The sequence below is a fragment of the Colius striatus genome, chromosome 19 (genome assembly GCF_028858725.1).
Source record: "Colius striatus isolate bColStr4 chromosome 19, bColStr4.1.hap1, whole genome shotgun sequence".
Classification (NCBI taxonomy): domain Eukaryota; kingdom Metazoa; phylum Chordata; class Aves; order Coliiformes; family Coliidae; genus Colius; species Colius striatus.
Genome location: NC_084777.1, coordinates 4,473,644 through 4,497,020, shown reverse-complemented (window position 1 = coordinate 4,497,020; position 23,377 = coordinate 4,473,644). Strand labels below are relative to the sequence as shown.

General features: G+C 37.2%; 1 protein-coding gene across 4 annotated transcripts in view; it reads right to left on the bottom strand.

Moving 5' to 3' along the window:
- AK8 (adenylate kinase 8) overlaps positions 1–23,377 on the bottom strand; it is a 77,608-nt gene that overhangs the window by 44,283 nt on the left and 9,948 nt on the right. For 3 of the 4 annotated variants that reach the window (XM_062011690.1, XM_062011689.1, XM_062011688.1), the window contains exons 2-8: positions 22,154–22,238; positions 18,112–18,161; positions 17,794–17,907; positions 12,534–12,602; positions 4,082–4,163; positions 2,504–2,575; positions 1,525–1,722 (exon numbers count right to left, since the gene is read on the bottom strand). In XM_062011690.1, the coding sequence (XP_061867674.1) occupies positions 1,525–1,722; positions 2,504–2,575; positions 4,082–4,163; positions 12,534–12,602; positions 17,794–17,907; positions 18,112–18,161; positions 22,154–22,238 (670 nt within the window). The remainder of the gene's footprint in view (positions 1–1,524; positions 1,723–2,503; positions 2,576–4,081; positions 4,164–12,533; positions 12,603–17,793; positions 17,908–18,111; positions 18,162–22,153; positions 22,239–23,377) is intronic. The other variant, XM_062011691.1, reaches the window with a different exon arrangement.

Genomic DNA, 23,377 nt, shown 5'->3' with positions numbered 1-23,377 from the left:
AGATCAGTATTTTAACTACCATTGCTAGCACCACAGACTAACAGTTTTTCTAAGGAATCTCTGCTAGACATTTTGATAAAGTCTAAATAAAGTCTAAATAAAGAAGCATCTCCAGCAAACTCCAGCCCTGCTATTTCTAGATAGTAAACCTAAAGTATTGAGAAACTAACTCAAATTGTAACCACATGGGATCATTTACATCTCCTTCTCCAGTGCCACAAGCTGTACTGGGATACTACACTGTACAGCTGAATGCATATCACATATCCTAGCTTACATTAACAACAATTGCATTAAAGTTTAAGAGTTTACAACATTTTATAATTGCATGAAACGATCTATAATACTCCTATTGATGAGATACATGCCCTTTCTTTTATAACTCTGCAGTGATAAAAATACTTAACAAAAACTCTGGAAAATTGTAACAGAAACGGTGTATTTCCTGTCTAACTTCCTAAACACCAAGTACCAGCTACCCAAGGAGTTCTCTAGTTATTCTGAACATTTTCCATAACCCAGTGTATTGAAAAGCACAAACATTACAGGCAAAGCACCCTGCTTACAAATGATGCCTAATTTGCAGTAAATAACCAAGTTAATTAGGAGTAATGATCCCCTAGACACTCTCCACATCTAATTATTCTTTAAAAAAAAATCTGGCTGCTTGATGCAGTGCAGAAAAAAAGATCTAGAGAGGATTTTTTCATTCCAGTTTTCAATTTATCTCACTACATTATTAATTAATAATAATTAATATTCAGGCACTCACATATTTATTTACAATTCAAGGCATGAATTCTTTATGAATGATGATATGAACTTTTAAATTTAATTAAGTAATTTAGAGGTAATTAATGTGTAAATTCAGAATATAAACTTCCTACTTGTTTATCTTAAAAGTGCAGCACATGTTATCACAAAAAAGACCTTTTTGAGATGCAAAATTACTGGGATATAACAGATCATCTACAGACTGACAGCTACAAAGTACATTATCAATTGGTCTTTCTGGCAGTTTCTTTATTCTCTTCTTGAAGAATCAACATTAAAAGTCAGATTGCATTACAGCTAAGCAAAGGCAAACAAGAATTGTTGAACAGAAAAGCTACCAGCACAAACAGCTTTAAATAATGAAATGTTACCAGCTTTGAACTACTCCTACTTCTTGTTACCAGATTTGTGGAAGGTACTAGGCCTTTGGGAGATTAGCAACTGCTAATTTACAAAGGCCACGATGCAGCCTTTTAGAAGAGACTCTCACAGAACTAACTGTGATACTCTACTGAGCGAGCTGTTGCTTGGCAGGACTGTGGAACTAAGACCTTCCAGTTATCTGCACTACTCTAGTCTTGTAAAATAATGACCAGGAGCCGCCCAAACTGTGCTAGAGAGAACACAACTTGTCTGGGAGCCATCTGTGTTCACTAATTCTAACTCTACAAACTGTCTCTAATGGCTAGGAACTACCTTTCAAATAAGAGTTTATAAACAATCAGATTTACCATAAAGGTACACATTTACCTTGTGAGAAGACATCCACTGAAGGCTGGTCTGCATTGATTGGTTTCAAAACTTTTTGGTAAATCTGGAAAACCTCAGGGAAGTTTCTGTGATATTCCAACAGTTTCTTTGACATCTCCTGCTCAGACAGATCTGGTTTCACCAAACGTTGCTGTACCAGTGGATCACTTGGCCAGTCAAAGGTTGTATGGTACACCTCTAGAAGTTAGACACTGATTAGGAACTAAGAGGATGACTTAATAGGTCTTGTTCAGCTCAAAAAGGTTTCCTAAACAAAATCAAGGTCTTTGTTTAAGCCTTATATTGTGGCACAAGCAATAACCCATGCACTTCCCTGGCCACTTGTTCTGACAGCTGCATAGATAGGAAATGGCCAAGGTAACAGCCCACCCATATAACCAAGACAGCGTGATGAGTACGAACATGGAACTGGGGATAGATCTCCAAATTCTCAGACTGAACCTTAAGCAAGATAAGCAAATCTCCTTTAAAATAAATAAAATAAATTTCTTAAGAACATGCCTTCTAGTTCCACTCCTAAAATATTCAACGTGATTTCTTACTGAGCAATGTCAGGATTTGATTTTGTGATGGATGATTGGTAACTATACTCAACAGACAATACAGAGCTATTTGATAGTCATTTAATGGAAGATACCTAAAAGCAAACCTGCATGTAGCAAAGATGCATAGCAAAATGTAAGCTCATATGGGCAGATCTAACCTTCAAATATTCTGAACTGCCATGGTGCACTGTTTGCAGGCTCGTTACTGAGCTTTACAGTTTTCCATTTTATTGGCACAGAAAATAGTGCAACGTCAACAAATGCTTTTTTCCAAACAGTTTAAATTTATAATTATAAATTGCCATTAATTCTTAAAGGGATAGTATCTAAATTTTAGTCCCACCAGTATTACAATATTTCTGAGACAAAGCAACACTCCAGTTTCTAGTGGAGATCAGGAACAGGTACTGCACCTTCTGTGATGGGATCAAATCTTTTCCCGCTGTTCCTCTCAATCAGCACAGTGTCAGGAGCATAAAGCACAACTAGGCCAAAAAAAAAGAAATGGAAAAAAGAAAGAGTAGCTCTTGTTAGTTACTTGCTTTATTTCCTCTAATTGTTAAGATTGTCCTAATATTAAAGATGGATGAATGTATTCCTTCACAGTATCGTACCTGAAAATACTTTACTTCACTTTCAATCAGAATTTCGCTCCATATAAAATATACATTGATCCAGTCCAGTACTCATGAGTGCTAACTATCCCCATCATCCATACCAACTAAGCAGGTTCTCCCCCACATTGTATCTGGAGCCTAGGATGTATCCACAGATCACACAAGACTGATTCTCTTCTATAGTATAAACAATTCCTTTCATCCAGGTTCTTTGGTAGTGAAACTTATTTTTTATAACCTCACAGAAAAGTGTTCAAACTTTATTAAAAAACATCAACAGATGAAGAATCCATCGGTCCTCTAAGTTGCTTTTGGCTAATCATCCTCACAGTTAAATACTGTAATTAAATTATCATCTTCAGTGCATTTTATTACAGGTTCCACACAAGTTCTTATGACTTTCTTCTCTGTATCAAATAGCTCTTTCAGATACTTTTCTCCCTATTAAGGTACTTATGCACCATAAATCTCATTCCCTCTCAATCTTCTTTTTGAATAACTAGACAGACTGAGCTTTAAGATTCTCAGGTCTTGGTTGCACAGATATAATTGTGAGTAAAACTCAACGTCAGATGTTATTAGCTGTATTAAAAATACATGCAAGTACTAGGCATTAAACACTTGTGCAAGTCTACTGCAATGTTTCTGAATTCTTCATTAACAACCACGTCTCATCCAAATTAAACCCAAAGTGACAATTCATCAAGTTCACTGTTCACAATCCACTGGCAAGCTCTACATCTATCATTTTACTTTGCATTCCACACAATTTAAACAATTTCTTACATTCTAAGTAGGCTCTCTAACTACATTAATTTGGCCCAACTGGTTGCTTCTCTTGTCTGTCAGTATTTTGCTAGTAAAGAAGTGTTCCTCCAAATCAAGTCAGAATCTGCCCATACTCTGAAAGGTCAAGCTTAAAATCATGTTGTTTCCACTTCATTTAGTGGAGTAAAGTTTGCAAAGCTTACATTCCCTAATTTAACAGAAGGATGAATTTGTATTTAGTACATGAGGAATTGTTTTGGTCTGAGGAAAAAGGCTGATTGCTAGAGATGGAAGTCAGAGAAAACCTTAGACCCACTGCAAAGCCCAAAAGTAAAGTTACATAGAGTTGCTCAGAGACACTGCTGGATTAGCCTTGATTTTACAGAACTCTAATGTGCAAGAAGGGCTCATGTGTGAAAAACAGGGTTTAAAATCTTACAGGTTACCTGAAGTTTTTGAGTGAATCTGAACCATACTGAAGTATTCTTCTGCCTGGTGACTCCACTGACTTCAGTATCACTAGTGAAGTTATTGAGGATTTTTGGGGACAAACACTTCTAATCTTTCCTACTGGATGCAATCACACATAAAGCTTGTACTGCTTACCAACATGCCTAGGAATGATGCCAGATGATTGCAGCATCCATGCCTGTTCCTGATTTTCAGGGAAGCCTTCCAAAATCCATCCCTATTGAACAAAGACATGAAACAGTTATTGATCTTGGTAGAGAAAAAACAAAAATTAGCACTAAATATTGGTGCTACATGCACAAAAATTACCTCGTTCTGATCCCAGAACAGCACAGTATTTGTTATGGATCCTTGTGAGAGAGGAGAGCAAACATGGAGCACAGAAATTTTTGTGAAATGGCATGCACTAATACCACAGTCACAGAGTAATGGGAACTTACATACTGTACCAATGATTTTTTTTCATGTTTCAATCTCAAAAAACCCCCAAAGTTCTATCTTGAATAAAAACAACCCCAAACAATTTCTACAGTTTTGAAATATTCAAAAGGATATCAGCCCACACTGTGTATAAAAAAAGAGGCTAAACAAATCTAAAGACAGATTTAATGCCAAGAACACTGAGGAAAATATGCACGCTTTCATTATTTTCTTAAATTATACAGGAAAACTCACAGTAATGGAACCAGTGTTCCCAAAGCTAATGAAGCAACAGAGCAAAAGAAAGAAAAAAGAAAAAAGCCTTTTGCTCCCTTAAGTCCTTGTTATAGCCAGCTAAGTGTTGGATTGAACATCTTTAAAAAAACATTTACAGATCTGTGAAATACCGTAGGAGAGCCACAGCCTGACTCACTTTCTGTGTGATGCAGTATTGGAAACCCAATCCACTTCCCAGGCTCAAGTCCGAATCTTATAAACTTTCTCTAATTATCTGTTAGTTGCTTAACCACACGTGTCCTGGTCACTATATCATATCTCAAAATAACTTTCTGATACTGCAATAAATCTGGAAAGCATCTTTGTACTAAAACAAAGAAGATACTTTAGCACCACATTAGCTTGTAATCATTATTGTCTCCCACATAAATCTGAAGCTCTGTCAGTTTAGGGTCCAAAGGTTTTAGAAGTATTTCAGGGAAACGTTTCTCTGTGACTCTGTAGAAGGAAACTGGGACGTTCCAACTATACAAGAAAATAGAATAGATTATTTAAAATTCCTTAATTGGTCTGGTTTTAGGAACATGTCATCCTGCTGATATTGGTAGAAAATAAGAGACTCAAGTAACTACATGCCATTTTTGCCACTCTCAGTGTTTGCTCTTTTGAATTAGAATGAACCACTGTCTAAGGTCACACAGGTGCTGGGAAATCAATTTCTCCCTTGGGACCTGCAGGAGACAAGGCTACACAATATTTTCAGCAGTATGCTAGAAACTTCAGTTCTAGTTCTGAATATATGGTGCCCTTACAAAATATATATAGGCCCAGATCCTCTTCTAGGGAGAAACAGCATTAGAGGTCTATGTCAATTGACACAGACTACAAACTTCGCTTATTTTCCCCACTCCAAGTGCAACATCTCTGGAAACTAATACAAAACAAATGAAAAAATCCCAACCCACCTGACAATACCATTGCTTCTGATGTCACTACAACTTTCTGCTCAAAATCACATACTGAGCAACAGGCAGTGACCACAATATTGTATTTTAACAATGTATAGCACACTTGAAGAGGTTTCTGTAGAAATTTCAAAGGTCCTTAAGACAGGCAATAAATAATTTTATAGCTAAAAGTTTTGGCCATGTAAGAAAACATATCTCAGTAGAGAGCTTCTTTCAAAAATACATTTTAAGGCATTAAACAAATGCAAAATAAACAGACTCTACAAAAATAGTTAGCATTTTGGATGTTATTTCTAAAGGTCTCTGGGTTCCAGGGTATCAGTCAGTCCCTAATTAGAATACATTATCCATCTACTTGACACTTCAGTGAAATGTCTATTCCACCACAGAGCTGCAGCTTTGTTCAGAACAGGTTTATTGATATTCTGCTGCATTCCCTCTCCATACCCCCAGTGGCTTGGTTCTGTTTTATCACACATCAAAAAGGCTGTATGCTCAGGGCACCCCATGCACAGCTCAGAGCTGGAGGTCTGAACAGCTGCAAGTAGTATGGTATCACAGGAGGGACAAGCTCCAAGCAGATGTCACGGGTAAAAAAAAAAAGAAAGAAAGAAAAAAGAGTAAAAGGGAGTGTGGCTTGGGAACGAAGCAAGAGGAAGCAAGACACAGCAGAGCAAGACCTGACTTAAAATATGCCTATCGTGCTTTATGCAAACACTGGTCTTTTTTGCCCTCCTGACTATCATTAAAGTGTAATTAGTAACTTCACATGGTAAATTTGTTTCTTTAAGAAGCCATCTATTTTTTGTTCTCGATAGGTGTAACCTTACATCCATGCATGGATTGCACCTTACCACATTAAGGGTGGAACAAACACTAAAAGTGAGTAATTCCACAGTGCTTTTAGTCTGTGGTCACTGTTACCTCTTCTTCAGCTGGAAACCTCAACACTTTCCCACATGAAGGTTGCTGTACATACAGCATTCTGCTGTTGCTTTAATGCCAGGTGAAGTGCTCCTCAGAGACCCGTGCCATGCTGAAAATCAGCAACAAGGAAGTACTTTCAAAGCCATCACTCTCCTCTCCAGATTTAAGGATTCTGGAGGAAAAATCCTTAAGGTCATTCCCAAATGTAAATCTCACCCCTTCCTGGCATCCCAAAAGTAAATCTTGTTCCTTTCCTGGCACTCAGCTATGATATCAAGCCTAAACACTTTCACACCTTCTGCCCCAATAATAATGACTTTATACTCAAGTTCTTGCTTGTAGTTTGACCTGTACAGCTTCAATTATTGTTTTTTTAATTACAAAATCTATACTGTTTCAAAGTAATGAAAGGAATAGCACAAAGAAATAACAATGACTTATGGGGCACATCTGAAAGAAATCTCAGACACAAATGTAAAGGTCAAAGGTCAGCAACACCGTTGCCTTTAGGAACACAAACCATCACAACAGCTTTGCCACATCATCATTCAGTACTTTTGAAAAAGTGTTACATGACATTCATTCCCTTCTGATGAAAGAGGGCACACAATAATGCAAAAAAGGGACATCAGCACTGGTGCTGCCAGGCTGGATCTAAAATTTCTGACATTTTCAGAAAACAGCAGACTGAGGAGTGCAGGAGAAACATTACCAACTCAGCTCCTGCAGTTCAGCAACACGAGCAACATGGAGGATGGAAGAAGCTCAAACTACCAAGTTTCCCATTGGAAAGAAACCTTTTATCCCTTCACATGATTTTTGTAGATTGAGTAAGTTGCAAAGCTGTTAAAAAAAATTAGGCCACCTTCTTCTTGTAAAACACAAAAAGATGGTGAATGGGCAAACCCTCTCCCCAGGTAAATCTGTGTAATATCACTACCCTTGCATGGAGTTTTGGAGACAACACAATGATTGTTATCTGCCAAGTTAAAACCAAAAAGAACCAACAGCCATTGCTCTTTTTGCCTTCCCCTCCAATGATAGTCACTGCCCTTTTGAACTATTTAATACCAATCAAAAGTAATTCTGCCACTTCTGTGTGCCTCACTGGCCTAAGCCTAGTTTCTAAACAGTCCTAAGGCATCAGCAAGGTTGCTCAGATCACTGTCTCACAAATTCACCATGTAGCATCCCTTCTCCAGTTTTATAAATTCCCTCCACAACATCAGCAGTCAGAGGTGCTATAGCCAACATGTACTACCCCTGTAAGATGAAAAGTCTTCATATCAGCTTCACAAGTCCCAGGTTCTAACATAATGCTTGCAATAAGTTTTCTGCCTATGCTGGAAGACCTACCCGTCTGATCCCTTGCAGTCCTAGCTACATTTGTATTAGATGTACACATAACACAGAGTCTCAGCAGAGCTGTTGATCAATAAAAATGTTCTCCTTAGAGAATGGCTGTGACATCTATAAACCTGTGAGTGTCAAAACAATGGCACAAAAAATTCTGTATTCCTACTGTCAGTGGGATGAAAACTGTACAATTAATGCCAAGCCAATGACACCACAAGGACAAATAAAACAAAGAGCTGGTGGTACTATGGTCCAACATACTGCTCCTAATCTATTAACATTTTCAGTAAAAAAACCACAACGCTGACTCATGATTTGAAAGAAATGCCACAAATCTGTCCAATGATGTAAAAAAATCCACAGTATTAATTCTATTTCTAATCAGACACGGAAAATATTGCAATTAAAATCCAGAGATCCCCTTTCAAATGGAAGACATCCACAATGTGAGGAAGTTTCAGTGACCATGAATTACTATCTATTAATTACAAGATTTTTAACAACCATCACAGCTTTGAAAAGTCAATTATGTGTTTTTCCTGAAATTAGCTGAAACCTTATCTAGACCAATAACAGACACTCCTCCACTCTGACTAGCCTGTCAGGGATGATTTATAAAGAGATTTTTTTCCCCTAGTTCTGTAATATCACCACCACTGATTTGGTGTTGCTGGTGGTAACAAAAGGAACATAAAATGTAGGCAGGTGACTGTGCAGCTGTTGGCATTTTAACCATCTTGTCGCCTTGCTCAGAGTTTACACAACCCAATACTGAAAATAACAATTAACTGAGAGAAACTTCCCTTGCTATTAAAAGGAGAACTAGAACCAAGCCAACAATTAGAGAAAGCATGAGGCAAAAAATGTTGGCGAGCCATGGATTTTACTTATATGCTGAGAGTTAGTAAAACTGACCTTAACAGCATCACCATTAACACTGGAAAAAATGGCTGTTGAAAAGATACCTGGTTTTAATCAAAGAAGCTTATGTGAAAAAAATAAGGTTTTAGAGATACTGTTATAAAAGCTCTAAATGGAAGTTATTCACTTGATAGTTTACAGCAACCACTGCCATCCAACAGCTCTCACCTAGACAGCATTAGAGGACACATTGCCCCAGCAACTACTACCTCTGAGAGGTCATGTGAGAAAATATTTACCCAAAACTACTGAAAATACCAGGGGTACCCTGGCATCTCCCCTGCCTCCCCTGCCAACTACTAGTAGCACAACCAGAGAAGCTGTCAATGTTAAGCTGAAAGAGGCTGTGTTCGGGGTCTGCAACTAGCCCCAAAGCCTAGCAGTTAGCAGTCAGTTCTCTCTTGGGTTTATCATCTTTCTGACTTACTTTCATTTCTACAGGTTTAAAGATATTTTAAACATACTCACTAGAGGAGAAGTTTCACTTGACATGGATGTTCCACATCTTGCTGCAAGGACAAGGTAGTAAATAATACAATCACCTGGTTTGCTGTATCCATAATACCTCATTGCACTGCTTACATTAAAAAATGTTGACATTTGTAGTCTTTTTTTGCTGCTCACTTGCTAGTATATGCAGAGCTGACAATACTGGTTTCTCAAGTGTTCCTCAGCTACGCTCTTTAATTCAAAATGCCAGAAAAATGAAGATGGTACACCACCAGTGCGTTTTTAAACAGGTTCTCATGCCACCTGAAAGGACTCAGTCCTTTGTGAATTCAGTATGGATAAAAAAGTACATTTAATACTACCAAATATTTGATCTGGAATGCTAAATAACTATTATGAGTCAAAATAAAAAGGAATAGAAGGAAATGGGAAAAGGGAAATCAGCTAAAAAGACCTTTAAGAGCAACCAGAGAGACCCATATAATTCAAACACTGTGACTAGCAGTACAAAACATTAATTCTCCTTGCACATTCAAAATGAATAGATCAATTATGAAATAAGCTATAGAGTATTTCATTGAGAAAAGTTGATAACTCTGAGATTTTCTGACAATCTTTTCACTCCCTTTTTTCTAAGGGTCCAAAAAAATCATTGTTTCAGTCTCTCAGATCACAAAGCATGGAGCAAGAAAGAGGACCCTAAAACACTGTTTGGAAAAGAAGGGGAAGAGGTCATATACATAATGAACTAGAAACTCTTTCAGTCTTTCAAGGGCTCCATCATAACAGTGTAGGAAGAGAACTCAAGGCAAAACACCAGCAAAGTTTAGGAAGAAAGTAAGTGCTTGAACTAACAGCTGTGTGCACTTTGCCTAGAACCTCTGTCTTTTCTAAATTGCAAGGCAGGTTTGATTAGTTTGCAGTAAATGGAAAGTAGGCAGGAGGAGGCATCACAAAAATCCTCACTTTACAGTTTGGAGTCACCAGTGCAATTTTAAGTCCTAACATCTTGGCAATTCCCCATGTGAGCAAATACTGGAGTAGTTTAAGTGCATGGTTCAACTCATCACTGTGCTACTCCAAAGTTGCAGGGATTCAACTCCATGAATGTCAATGGGAGATGTATCTGGTACAAGTCTAGAATAATTTAGAGATGATCTAGGTTTCCATTTCATGAATTTCCCTTCATAAAAACAATTGCTCACATTCCTTTGAAGGAGAAGGAGTCCTATATCATCATTTGTAAATATGTATGGGAGCTAATAATGCATCCCAAAGTTTTGTTACAGCAAGTCTCTTGTTAAACCTGGATTTAGTTCAAAATGCAATGAAATGGTCAAAGATCACCCACACTAATTTATTTTCACTCCTTCAGAGTTCTCTCTACTGATAGAAAAGGAAGGACTTTTATAGCAAGTTATTTCCCAATGAAAAAAAAGGGTCCTGTCATGCACTCTTCTATGATATGGCAAAAGAACAAGATTAGCTGGGAAAGGAAAGGGCTGTTTTAGCTTAATGACTTTTCTCAGCAACATTAAACACCAGCAGGTAGTATTCTAAATTAAATCCTCCTGACAGTGGATTAGATAATGGGATAGGTCAAAGTTTGCTAGTTCTAAGCTACTGCTTAGAGGCCAGCACACTACCTATTTTGCTACAGCTATATGCTCACAACAGAAATATGACGCAGACAGATGTCTTCTAGCAAACCTCTCAGGCAGGAACAATTTAAGAGATTACCTCTCCAGCTATTCATTACCATCCTGATCAAGTTATCCTTTCCACAGTTCATACACTGTAATTGACCATCTGATCTAGCAGGTCCATTGAAAGCCACTTCCAACAGTGGCTGAAGCGAAGATAGTTGACTTTGTGCTAATGTACATGAAGACTTCTCTGGCAATCATCCATGTTATCTGAGTTCGAAAAGCTGAAAGCTCCAACCAAAGGAAGAATTTGTTTTCAGTGCTTTTTGGTAGTTTTATTGATGTTTCTCTGCACCTACCTCTGTGCTACAGAATTACCATCCTAAAAACTACAAGGCAATGGCCCAGCCTGTAAGATGATTTTGTTTCAGACGGATGGAAGGAACCAGTCTGCAGATCATTGCAGACTACACCAAAAAGCACAGAGACAGAAAGAAGGACAAGACAGAAGGTTTTCAGCTTTTACAGTTTCTTTCAGTGCCTAATGCTAATAAGTTTCAGGAAGCAGCTTTCACACATCAATTAAACGTTAATTACCAGCTCAGCTTTATTAAGCCAACAAGGTAGATGATGATGAAGATGATGCTGAGAATCAATAGATTTTAATAAAACTACAAGCCTTGCAATATCCCTATGAGGTCAGGAAGTACTACTTATCCCCTGACCCAAAGGTGTGGGTGGAACATTAACTGTTCTGAAAACACATACTATTTATCTGCAAAAAGCTGTTTAGCCCTTCATGAACACAACATCTACTTTGGAATGGACTTTTTCCTCTCAAGAAGTGCATCAAATAATGCACAGTCCACATTTTGGCACTATTTAGAAACAGGGTTTTATCCATCAGATTAGTACGTCTCTTACAAATAACCCCTTATAATGGGCTGATTATGGATTCAATAAACCATAACAACACCTGAGATTTTAAAGGAAATACATAAAAGAGATTTTGGTTTCCTTGAGTCTAGATATTAATTTCACCCAGTATTAATCTACCTAAGTTCTCTTTTGGTTCTGTTAAAAGTCTCTACTTACATTAGGACTAAGCACGTGGGGGGCGGAAAGTGTCACACATTGTGAATACAGCTAAACCTATTCAGTTGCCTATTTGTGTAAACTAACAGTGAACATATTCATTATCACCTAGAAGAGAATCTATTCAAAAGCAGTTTTTCCTGACACAGGAAGCAAAAAACACACAATGAGAAATTTAGAAAATACTAAATGAGTAATGTTAGGTTCTTTTTTCTCCTTTTCTGCAATGAAGGTTGAAATCTTAATGTATTGATTTTTGTATATTTTCTGTTTATCTGTTTTGTCCACTGTATCCCTGCCAGTTGCCCCAGGCAATCAACAAAGCTCTGCTTGTTCAGCCTTTGATCATCTCTGTGCTAGAAGATTAGCATATGCATACTCTCATCTCCCCTTTATCCTGTTAATAAAGCTCCAAACTCCCTCTGCTGATGTTCAAGAAAGCAATCCGCTCCAGAGCCCCCAATGATTTGCCCCCATTCCCTCCTCTGCTCAGGACTCTGAATGCTAACTACTATGCACGAGTTGTGTAAGTGCTTATCCACCGGCCCTCTGAGGAGCAATTCTTACTTGTTTGATGCAGTCCACATTTGACAGACGTTCTTGGATCAGATTGGCCCAAAGCGCGTTGGGAATTTTCTAAAGAAAGAACAAAAAAAAGGCTGAATATTCACAATTGAGTTCAAAAGGAATTTTACCAGACAGGCAGATCCTGGTTAAAGGTGAAGTGAGATGTCTTCTTAAAAATAAAGAAATCTGTGCAAGCCACAAGTCATTAACATAATATATCAAAGAGTTAATAAGGGCTCAAACATCAACGTTAAATGTAACCTGAAGATAATGCCTACTTCCATGCTTTTTGCACACTAACATGGAAGCAGTGCCAAGCTTTTCACACTAACACTCATAGTGGACATCAAACCTGCAAAAAGGATCCACAAGAACATCATATCCACAAGTAGTGCTTTTTGCCACAAGTATCTGACCCAATACTGCTTCATGTCAGAGGACTAGGCAGTAGTGATCTTAACAGCTTTCACATGAGTCAAGCAGAATCTCAACCACAGACCAAATAACAGAGTCTGGTTTTCAGGTTCATTTCAAGTAACTCTCACTACTTCATCCTCCAGAAAGTTTATTTAAAATACATTTTCTGGTTAAAGTCAATTTTTATGTTAAAGTTAACTTATTTTTAAACTCAGGACCGTGAAATGGGATTGAAAGGGCATGTGCCAATATTTTCAGAAGTGCTGTTTCTTTCTGTGACTATTACTTTGCCCTTACCTAGAGATGTTTTTTAAGAGAGTATTTGCTATCTGACAAAGTTCCTCAACAGAGTTAGTATTACCCCCCCTAATCCTTATTCCATTATTATATTAGATTTCCTGACAATAAATTAACAATTCCCTTCTTTCCTTCTTCTAAGAGTTTTCTTCACTGTCTTGTTAATTTAGGCCTTCATTCTATGCTGAACTTGGTTCAACAAACATTAGCCAGTTGAACTTGATAAAGTCTAAACCTTCGGTCATGCCAGTCAGAACACCTGTTAGCATTTGACTAAATGCTTTGTCTCAGTGTCATTAATTTTGTCTTTAGTGGTAAAATGAATACTCAGAAAAAAAAAAACTGCAGTCAGATTCTCTAGTTTCCACATGAAAAAATTATCTTTCACTTGATGTGAGCTTGACAATTTGTACCATGCAGTGCCATACAGTGTGGGTTCCTAGCTCTTTTTTTCTGAACAGTCTGAAGGGTATAATCCTAAAAAGAAAAGAGTTTTTCTGTAGGCTTATGCTATAGTAAAAGACGCAGATAAATATAATGAAAATCTGGCTGATTATGTGGAAAGATTTGATAACAGTCTTCCTCATTAGATCATGAAACAGCTTCACCAGGAGTGCTGGAAGCATTACCACACCTTAGAGTGAAGAAAGCACTGTGGAATATACAAGAAATCAGTCCTTCTCTGGCTGGGGAACAGACAAGGTGGCCCAGTCAGGCAGTGGTTTTTCTTGGTTTGTTTCTCTCTCCTGTCCCCAGCTCTCAGTGCCTTTCCTAATATCAGCCATTCACAAGGCAACATTCAACCAGGCAAAAGAGAAAAAGGGAAAGAAATTGCCATGTTTCTTGAAAGTCAGCAGGTCCCATAGGGTGGTGTGTCAAAGCCTCCTGCAGCGTCCCACTGCTGGAGCCTGGGTCTCTGGCTTTGAGTCTGTCACCTTCCAAAGGTGCATCATGCTGCTCTCAGAAACAGCTAGCGTCTTGCTTACTTCTTTGAAGTGTCATGTCAAGATGGGCTAGCGACTGCCGGGGGTCCACTCTGCTAAGCCTTGCCAAACCAATTTAAACCAAAATTATATTAACTTATCTCAGTGCAGTGGTATTCTTAGTCCTCTCTTTTGAATGTGGTTTATTGCACAAAAACAGTCAAGGACACACACGTGGGTATTTCAGTGTTGTAGTTCCTTCTGCTCTCTGTGGCTCAATTCCAGTCTCATTTCCTGGTCAGCTTTCCTCCTACTGAGCAGTGGCCTACAAAATCATTTTCAGTAGGTTGCTTCTAGAATGTCTAATTATTCAACTAGAAATCATTAAATCTGATACATATCAGACGAGAGAGAAATTGTAAATGTGCTATAAGCACTCACATAAATATCTCATGAGCCTGGTAAATGGGACTGCACCTTCCAGAAATCTTCAGTAACGGACAATGACACGTTCACATTGGGTAACTGCAGAACCATGTGTCATCGAAGGCACTCGGAGCCTGTCCAACACTCAGTTCAGTTAATGTAAAGACCTGCTGCTGTGGTATTTTGCTTATGTTCAGATCACTTCCAGATCATTTTTCTATACACACAAGTTTAATCACTACTTTTGTACTGCTGAAAAACTGATCTTGCTCATGATTAATTTTAAATATTCCATGTTATTCCAGGGACATCATACTTCAGCTTACATGCTGACTGACTCCGAGTTATAGCTCAATGATCTTCTCATAAAACTGATACACTTTTTTTTGTGGGGAGCACTTGTCACTAGACATTTTTCTTGGAAGATTTGGATATATTTGTTCTGAAAACAGCCACAGCTAAAAAGTTATGACTTCTCCAAGTTTGCACTTTGGACAGAAAAACAGTCAAGTTTGAAGAAATTTGGTTTAGTGATCTGAGAATCATAAATGTTTAGATTTAGTTCAGTCAGATAAATAGACACGAAAGGCTGGTGATTTTCATGTATACACAAGGCTGGAACAGTTCCTATTTGTTTCTTCAGAGTGGCTTGTCCTGGAATAGATTAGAATTCTGAACATGCAACCATCAGGATGTCTTGGGTTTTCCTCTCCTATTTCTTCATAGAAAATACAGGGATACGACACAACTCTAGAGCAGTTTTACATGCAAACACCTTAACTGCAATTTAGTATAGTGTTAAGAGCACACACATCCCACAAGCCCACAATTACCCCATTTGTTTCAACTTCTTACTTTACCCAGTTAACAGGGAAAGTGAAACATGCAATAGCTCATCATTAGACTTCACTATCAGAAAAACCTGAAGGTGCTTCCTATTAACATTATAATAACTAGAGATGAGGGAGTAATTTGCAATGATTTACCCAAAAATGTAGCCTCTTTTTCTGTTCATGGAATATTTATTGATAGCTCATGGTTCTTCACATTTATTGAATAATCAAAAAATATTTTACTTCTTTTTGGAATATTTTTACATGCAGAATGATCACATTTGTCTTTGAACAGTCAATATTTAAAATTCACTACCTGAGCTCTGCTCATTAGTAAGTGGCCAGGTGTGTGTTAGTGAATGATTGCATGTCCAACTTTAAAAATTGAGCTTCAGAGAATAATCATGTGTTTTAAATATGCCTTCCATGGATTCTTGTGCCAGGAAAACTCAAATGCTTTAATGTTCACTGGGAGCAAACACAAAAGAGATTAAAAGCTTGGCTAAAGATAAGTAAAATATGTGAACAAACATTTGCAGACCTTTTTGTAGCATTTGCCCAGATCTAGGAACGTTGGCCTACTGACCTGAAAATGAATGACCCTTGGCAGTGGGGTTAATTTAGCCACAGTAACCTTATATGCATGAGATGTTCCTCTAACAACACTGAATTGCTTTATATGATCTCCACACTAGACTTTCAAAACCATAGTTTTATTTCCTCTTTTCCTCTTTCCATTTAGTAAATTGCTTTGGCCAGGACCACAACTTTTTTAATGCCCTAGTTGTATCAAAGATAGTATAAACAGCTATTGTTCTGTTCCTGACTAGACACTCAAACCCTATCAGTGTTAATGGATGTTATGTATGCTAGAGGAGTCAGGTTTACCACTTGCTGCAGCAGAACCAGGGGTCAGTTACAGCAATAGGAAATTTAGCCAGCAGACCTGCATCAGTGAGGGAAAATTCAGCTCTTGAGATGAAAATTCGGCTACATTTTAAGTCTTTGTAAAGCTTGAATCAATCTAGAGGAAGAAAGGAATTCCTTGCTAGTTTTAGGAGTTATATTTGAAGAATCAAACTAATACAAAAGAACAAAAGAAATGATTTAGTGAAAATGTTCTTCTAGGATCTAACATCTCAAAACCAAAGGCAAATTGCACAGTACTAAACCACCACCAGATTCTGGCACTCCTTACTACCTGATTAGCCTTGACATTTTTGACTTTCATCTTCTACACTACCCATCTTTTTAAATCAAATAAGCCCAAAAGGACACCCTTGAAAGTGCATCTGTATAGTCTGAAATATGTTAATAATTACAGTAATTAAACCAAAGGGAATTTTTGTTTTAAATTCTCCCCCTCCAAGTTGAAATTTATGAACCTAGCAAAACAATCTTTAATAATTAGAATGAAGATTTCAAAGTACATATTCTCAATAAGGATAATTTTATATCATCCCAGGCAAAAGCAAGCCTTTCTGCCACAAGTTCAGTGAGTTCAATGTGCTCTTTCCTCTCAGATCTTTAAGTGCATTACTCAACGCATCTCCAAACTTCATTCACTAATTCAATATAATGAACACTACCCTGTTTATAACTTAATTTTCTATGGAAAAAAACCTCATTAATCTATGTATCACATCATATACCATCTCAGCAAATTAGGAATTTGTTGACCAATTCCAATCAAATTTAGCAGGGGTGTAGAATTCTCACAGATATGAAATTGTTTCTATTTTATGAAAACAGGTGGCAAGGGAGAAAAGATAAACTAGTGGCCTTGCTAGGCAGAGATGCAGAAAAACAAACTTCTTCCATTCTGTAACTCATAAACACCTTGACATTTGAAGAAAGGAAGTGTTCAGGATATTCTTTCAATATATTTTTCTAACCTACTTGTTACTAGGCTTTAATTACAAAACAATTATACACCACAACTTTTTGTACCAAAGGAAACTCTGGACATTAAGCCTTATTTTATTGAGATTATCAAACATGCTGAAATAGAAGATTCTTTATTTAATGATAAAATGAAGCATTCTTTTAATTGTATTGCACATACCTGGACTTCTCTCAGTTCTGTTGCTCATGTCTAAGGTTAACATTTTTAAGACCTCCATTGCTTTACACTGTCTTCCTCTCCTGCTCCTATTCAATACCTGGACACATTTTTATCTTTGTTCATATCTTCTTATCTAGCAGAGGTTACCCTTTGTCTCTGAAAGAGCCTGGACCCACATATACACAAACCATCATAGATAAAAGAATATTTACTCTGATCTGCTTAACTCATAGCAGAGGAAATCATGAAATTCCTGTCTTGTGATATAAGAACTATTGTTATTACACCTTCTTACACACCTGTTTTCTTTCTTTATATGCCTTTGCCTCCTCTGTTAGTGCTAATACTTCCTTGAATAACAAAGTCTCCTGAGAGATACGTATGGCATCGAAATGTTTACAAAGCCACATTGCCTGAGGGAAGAAGGAAAAAAATACACAGGTCAAAATACTTGGAAAGAAAATGGACCATTTTTTTCAGAAAGCTGCAGAAAGACAATGTGTTTTCCTAGCATTCCATTTAAGTAAACAGACTGTGTGAGTAACTTTAATCAGTTTCTCATAAAGACATTAAGTAAAAAGTGGACTGTATTGTAACATTGAAGGTTGCATACTTACAACTGTAGTTTTCCCAGAAGCAGGTGGTCCAAGTACACAAATTCTTGGAGCTACAAAACAAGAATATGTGAATGTCAAGATGCAGAACAGCAAAAATCCCAACCAGTCTCCTGCTATTGCACTGCATAATTTAAATGTAATCCCAACAAAACAACTATTTCAGTTGGAAATCTGCCTGAACGAGGACTTCAGGATAGGGCTCCACTGGGGAAAAAAACAGGAGAACACTACATCAGTGCCAGCTGGGTCTTCCTTTAATCTCTATGGTCAATGAGATTAATACTCTGCCTAAACATGCCACTTAGAGAGATACGTGAGATATATATCAATCCATTTAAACACCTGGATAGTTTAGTGGGTGAAATAGACCATAATATGTGAACACTTCCTTAACTAAGTTTGGCTTTTATTCCCAAAACACTGATTTAGACCTAACATATTTTGTGATTAAAAATATTTTAACTTGTACATGGCAAGGCAGGACTATTTGAAAGTGACTATTGTCATAATCATAGACTCATGGAAATGGCACAGGATTTCTTGAGATCACTTCTCTCCTTTCCCTTACACAGCAAAAACAAATTTTACTTTGGCAAAGCTTTTGGTTCTCAACCCAAAAAATGCAATTTCACTCTTTAGTCTCATCTAAATAAGTTGTGTCAGGATACAGAGAAGATTTAGATATTGCAAAATTAGGCATTCTCTCTACACCTTTTTGACAGCTACCTTCATTTTTTCTACTCATTACTAAAAGTAATTTTCTTCATCACTGTATCTTTTTTTTCTATATTGCACATCCTTTTCCTTTCCCCAAGGGGGCAAGGTGGGAAAAATTCATCCCAGTTCTGAGGAATCCTTAATCTAATGCATACAGGCAACACAAAAGTCACAATAAACTTCATTTGGAATGATTTAGAGGCAAGACAAACAAGGGAAAATGGAGTAACTCTTAGGAAAGTATTTGGTACTTTTTTCATGAACACACCTTGGGCTGCAATCCCTTGAGCTGTCATTTTATGCTAACATCTGATGTTTTTTCCTCTATACCTTGGGCGAAAAAAAACCCAAAGCAAAATAGGTTATATACAGAAGGGACTGATGAGTACTTACTAGGAGTAGCACAGGTCAAAACAGAGCAAGGATCTACTCACCCAAAAACCTCTTCAGCTCTTGATAACTAAGGGAGAAACTGTGTCTGATGGCAGCAGGCAGGGAAGGACGTGGAATGTATTTTTATCAGGCCTTCTATGCATTTAACAGTTATTGGGCAGGTGCAATTTTTAAACATACACGAAACCCAAATTACAGATTCATCTTTACAAAGTTATCTGACTTGGAAGGTTTAAGAAAAACTCCCCCCTTATTGGTTCTTGCAAGTGCAACAGAACTAGTACACAATGTAGAAAAATACTTTAAAAGGATACATCAGCTGTTTTTATCACCTAATTTCTTTCAAATGTAATGTGATTAAATCCTAGGGTTTTTTTTTTAATCTAACACCTTGAAACTCCAGCCCGGCACTTAGGAATTATTTATAAACAGCGTCATAAAAGAGTGCTCGGGTGCCAAGACTAATCAACTTCTTCAAACCACTTCAAAGAAAATCAAAAAACCTTTCCATCCACAGATCCTTTTGAGGTTTAACTAGGAGCATGATTTAAAATTCACAAGAAAACCCTTAGGTATTGAAGCTTTAATACACAGCTTTCTTGGACAAACGTTTGATAAAAAACGAAACATACCATTATATACACCATATCATGCTTTAATATTGCCCAGGGCTACTGTAAATGCTCACTTTGTACTAAATCTGGTTTTCTCTCTGCTTAGTGGCTGGCAGCAGATGGGGCAGTGTAATTCACTGATTTACTCATTTGCACACTTGTAAGACTCCTCTAAAGCATTCTCCCTAAACATATGACACAAGGGCACAACCAGGACAGCTCTGTATGTAATGTTTAACCCCCTCCAGTCAGCAAATAGTATTTAATACTAGAGGGCTGAAGCAGCAGCTAAATGAAGTCAGGAAAATACAGAAAATGCCTTTTTCTTCAGCAACAAATCATATCCCATTCCACATTTAGTCTTGATGAGATGTTACAGAATTTACTCTTCCAAGTAAAGTAAGTTTGAACATTCAATAATGATTTTAGTGGTAACAAAATTAATCCTGGAAGAACACAAAAGAGCAGTTGGACTCGCTGAGTTCCATTTAAGTCCAAAAGATTCTATGATTAACATTAATGCTACAAAATTTGCTTAACTTGTAAGAGAAATCCTTTGTTAAACAGTAAAAGCACGACCAACATTCCTGCAGAACTTCTTTACATTTCTGCAGAGGTTGACTGGAAAGGAAGAACTCCCAGAAACACCACTCTGATCCTGAAAGCTTTTTACATTAGCATAAACCAAGATACAATGTAGAAAATCAGCATCTTTGTTGATGAAAGAATTATCAGTCTTCATATGGATCTTTAAGGTTTTTAGAAGGAACAATTGTACAGAGCCTTAAGCACAATCAGTTAGCCACTCACTTGACCTAGAGATTTTCAAGACAGTTGCAGGCTATAATCATGATTAGACTTGTTTATATTTTTAAGAGTACTTTAGATCCTATTATTAATTAAAGAGGTTTTCTAACTTCACACCTGGGATAGATGTGATGCTTCTTTTCCACACATCTCTGTTTGAAATTTTCTCTAGGGCTAAAACTGTCTAGCAAGGCAAGATCATGAAAATTCATCACTTTACTGATGGCTCTAACAAGGTTTTTTTTTTCTTCTAAATAGTCAGCACCTTCCGCCATGATCAAAAAGTAAAATCAACTCTGCTACAGATTTCTGATACATTATTTTCCATATAATTTATTCTTAAAACAACATTTAGGCTTTGCTTTTAATTGGAGTTCCTTCCCTTTATTAATAGGTTGGGGTTTTTTTTCCCAGACCAAAAGCAGACAGTGTTTTTCCTTTGACAAACAACTGCTCTAGTGCTATCTTTAGCCTCTAAGTACTGAAGTCATGAAATGGAAACCTGCCTAATTCTGCTCAAATAATACTGTGGGGCTTAAGGACAAAACCTTAACTCAACCTGAAGCAATTTTATCAGTGTTTCATCAAAACCTACGAAACTCTTCTGTGTATTTTCCATGGGTCTATAAAAGAGATTGATTACTCAAGCTGCCTGCATAAAAAAAGGCTGGACACAATTTGCAGGATTTTATTTTGGGGAGGGGGGTGAGAATATTTAGCAGCACTTCAATCAACATCCACCTGATCACCACCACGAAGAGCTCACAGCATCTCTACTGATAATGATTTCATTGATGCTGCAGCAGAACTTTCATAATGGTTTACTATGGTTTTAAAGAAACATCAAAGCAACATGACACCAGCTATCCCTGACAGCTCATGCAGAACAAAAATTATAGTTCAGTTGTGCATATCCAAATATAATCTGCCTAAGGGTGAACAGTTTGTAAATCAAATAATTTGATTGAGTCTACAAGCTTTTATTCTGCAGAATACAGACTTCCTATTCAATTTACTAGGTTTTGTTATACACATAAGTAGGCATGCTCACTGTTCCTTCATCTGAGATGCCACTGCGCAGTGGAACTCATTAACAGCAGCTAGTAACTAACTAATCAAAAACCAGAGAATCTGCCAGCCCAGGTAGAATAGGAAACCAAACTTACACCTGACAAAAGGAGTAATTAGCAAGCTTAAAGACAACAGGAAATATCAGATGGGGCACAGAACACATTAATAATTGATACACCAGAACTCTTTGTTATTCCCTTAGAGGGTTTCATTGTTATAACTGTTAAAGTGCATTTTTTATTAGATTACCCACTAAAAAAAGAAATTAAAAGCATCTTACCTACAACTATTCCAAAACATTCACCTTTTTCTCCCTCCCACTCCCCCCAAGACACAGTCTGAAAAGTTTTATCCATCATCTGCCAACTGAGGTGCAGCTTTGAAACAGCTGTTTACAAATAAGGAATTGAACTACTTATGGTGTCTAAATTTTCACTTACCATCATCGTTGTTTTGCTTTAAATGGTCTATCATAAACTGAATGGGATCATCTGGCTTATGAATTAATAGTTCTTCAAGCATGTTCTAAAAATAAATAGGACAAAGACAGAGGAAAAATTGAGAGCAATCGAGCTATGCAGTCATGATATACTGCATTCTTACAGCAATATTACAATGAGGATCTTAAAGAGCTCATAAATGCTTATTGATTTTCTTCAGGCCTCTTTCACAGACAAAACTGAGACTATGAAATCTCTTTACATGCTGAAAACCTGAAGAAAGGCATGGTGAGAAACTGGCACTAGAAAAAACAACCCACAAACTCATTAGCTTTGGCTTATTTATAATACATACAAATACTAGAAAGGTTTGGCCTGAGCTGTCTGGTGTTGATAATAGTTGAGTCAGCATTAACATAACCATACAAAGAGTTTCAAAACCAGAGTCAACTTAAATTAGTATCTCCACAGGGAAAGTTAAACCTCCTTCTCAAACACATTCCCACAAGTTTCTGACTAGCTTAGAGGGCTGCAGAGCAGACAAGACCTGCAGAAAACACAAATCAAACATCCAACCAAAGCCACAAAAGAAGTAGTACTTCCTACTTTTGTAACTGTACTAGTCTTCTCCCTATGTAGAAAAGATGTGTGGAGGAGGGAGCCTTTTCCTTGAATGGCTATTTGGAAGCCCATTTTCATATTAAATGTTTGACATTATACAGAGCCTTGCCTCAGTTCTCATCCATAGCAGTGAGGATCTTCTGTCTGATCTCAGTGTGGCTTTACAGGCAGAGAAATTAAAACCTGGTGGCACAGATTTTCTTGCAAGGCGTTTCAGCACAGCCAGGAATTCCATCACTAAAGCTAAACATCAAACAGCAACTAATGTTCTTAAATTACCAACTGAAATGCTGGCACTGGAATAAAATATCTTTTTCTCAAAATCAGTCAGAACACTTTAATATTTACAAGTAAATTCCATAAAGTCTGTATATTCCATAAAATTTTATATCTAACCAATTGATTGTCTTTTATTAGAGTGGCCTATTTTCCTTTGCTACTTCATCTTTTCCATTAGAATAATTAAAACATCTAATTTTGTTTATAAACTGTTTCACATGCAAGTTCTGCTGCTTCAATGTCTGGTTAGCACATTGCACACAGTACAAAATGTTTCTCTTTATGGGAAATGCATTTAAAATTTATTACTTTCCAGTAATAACA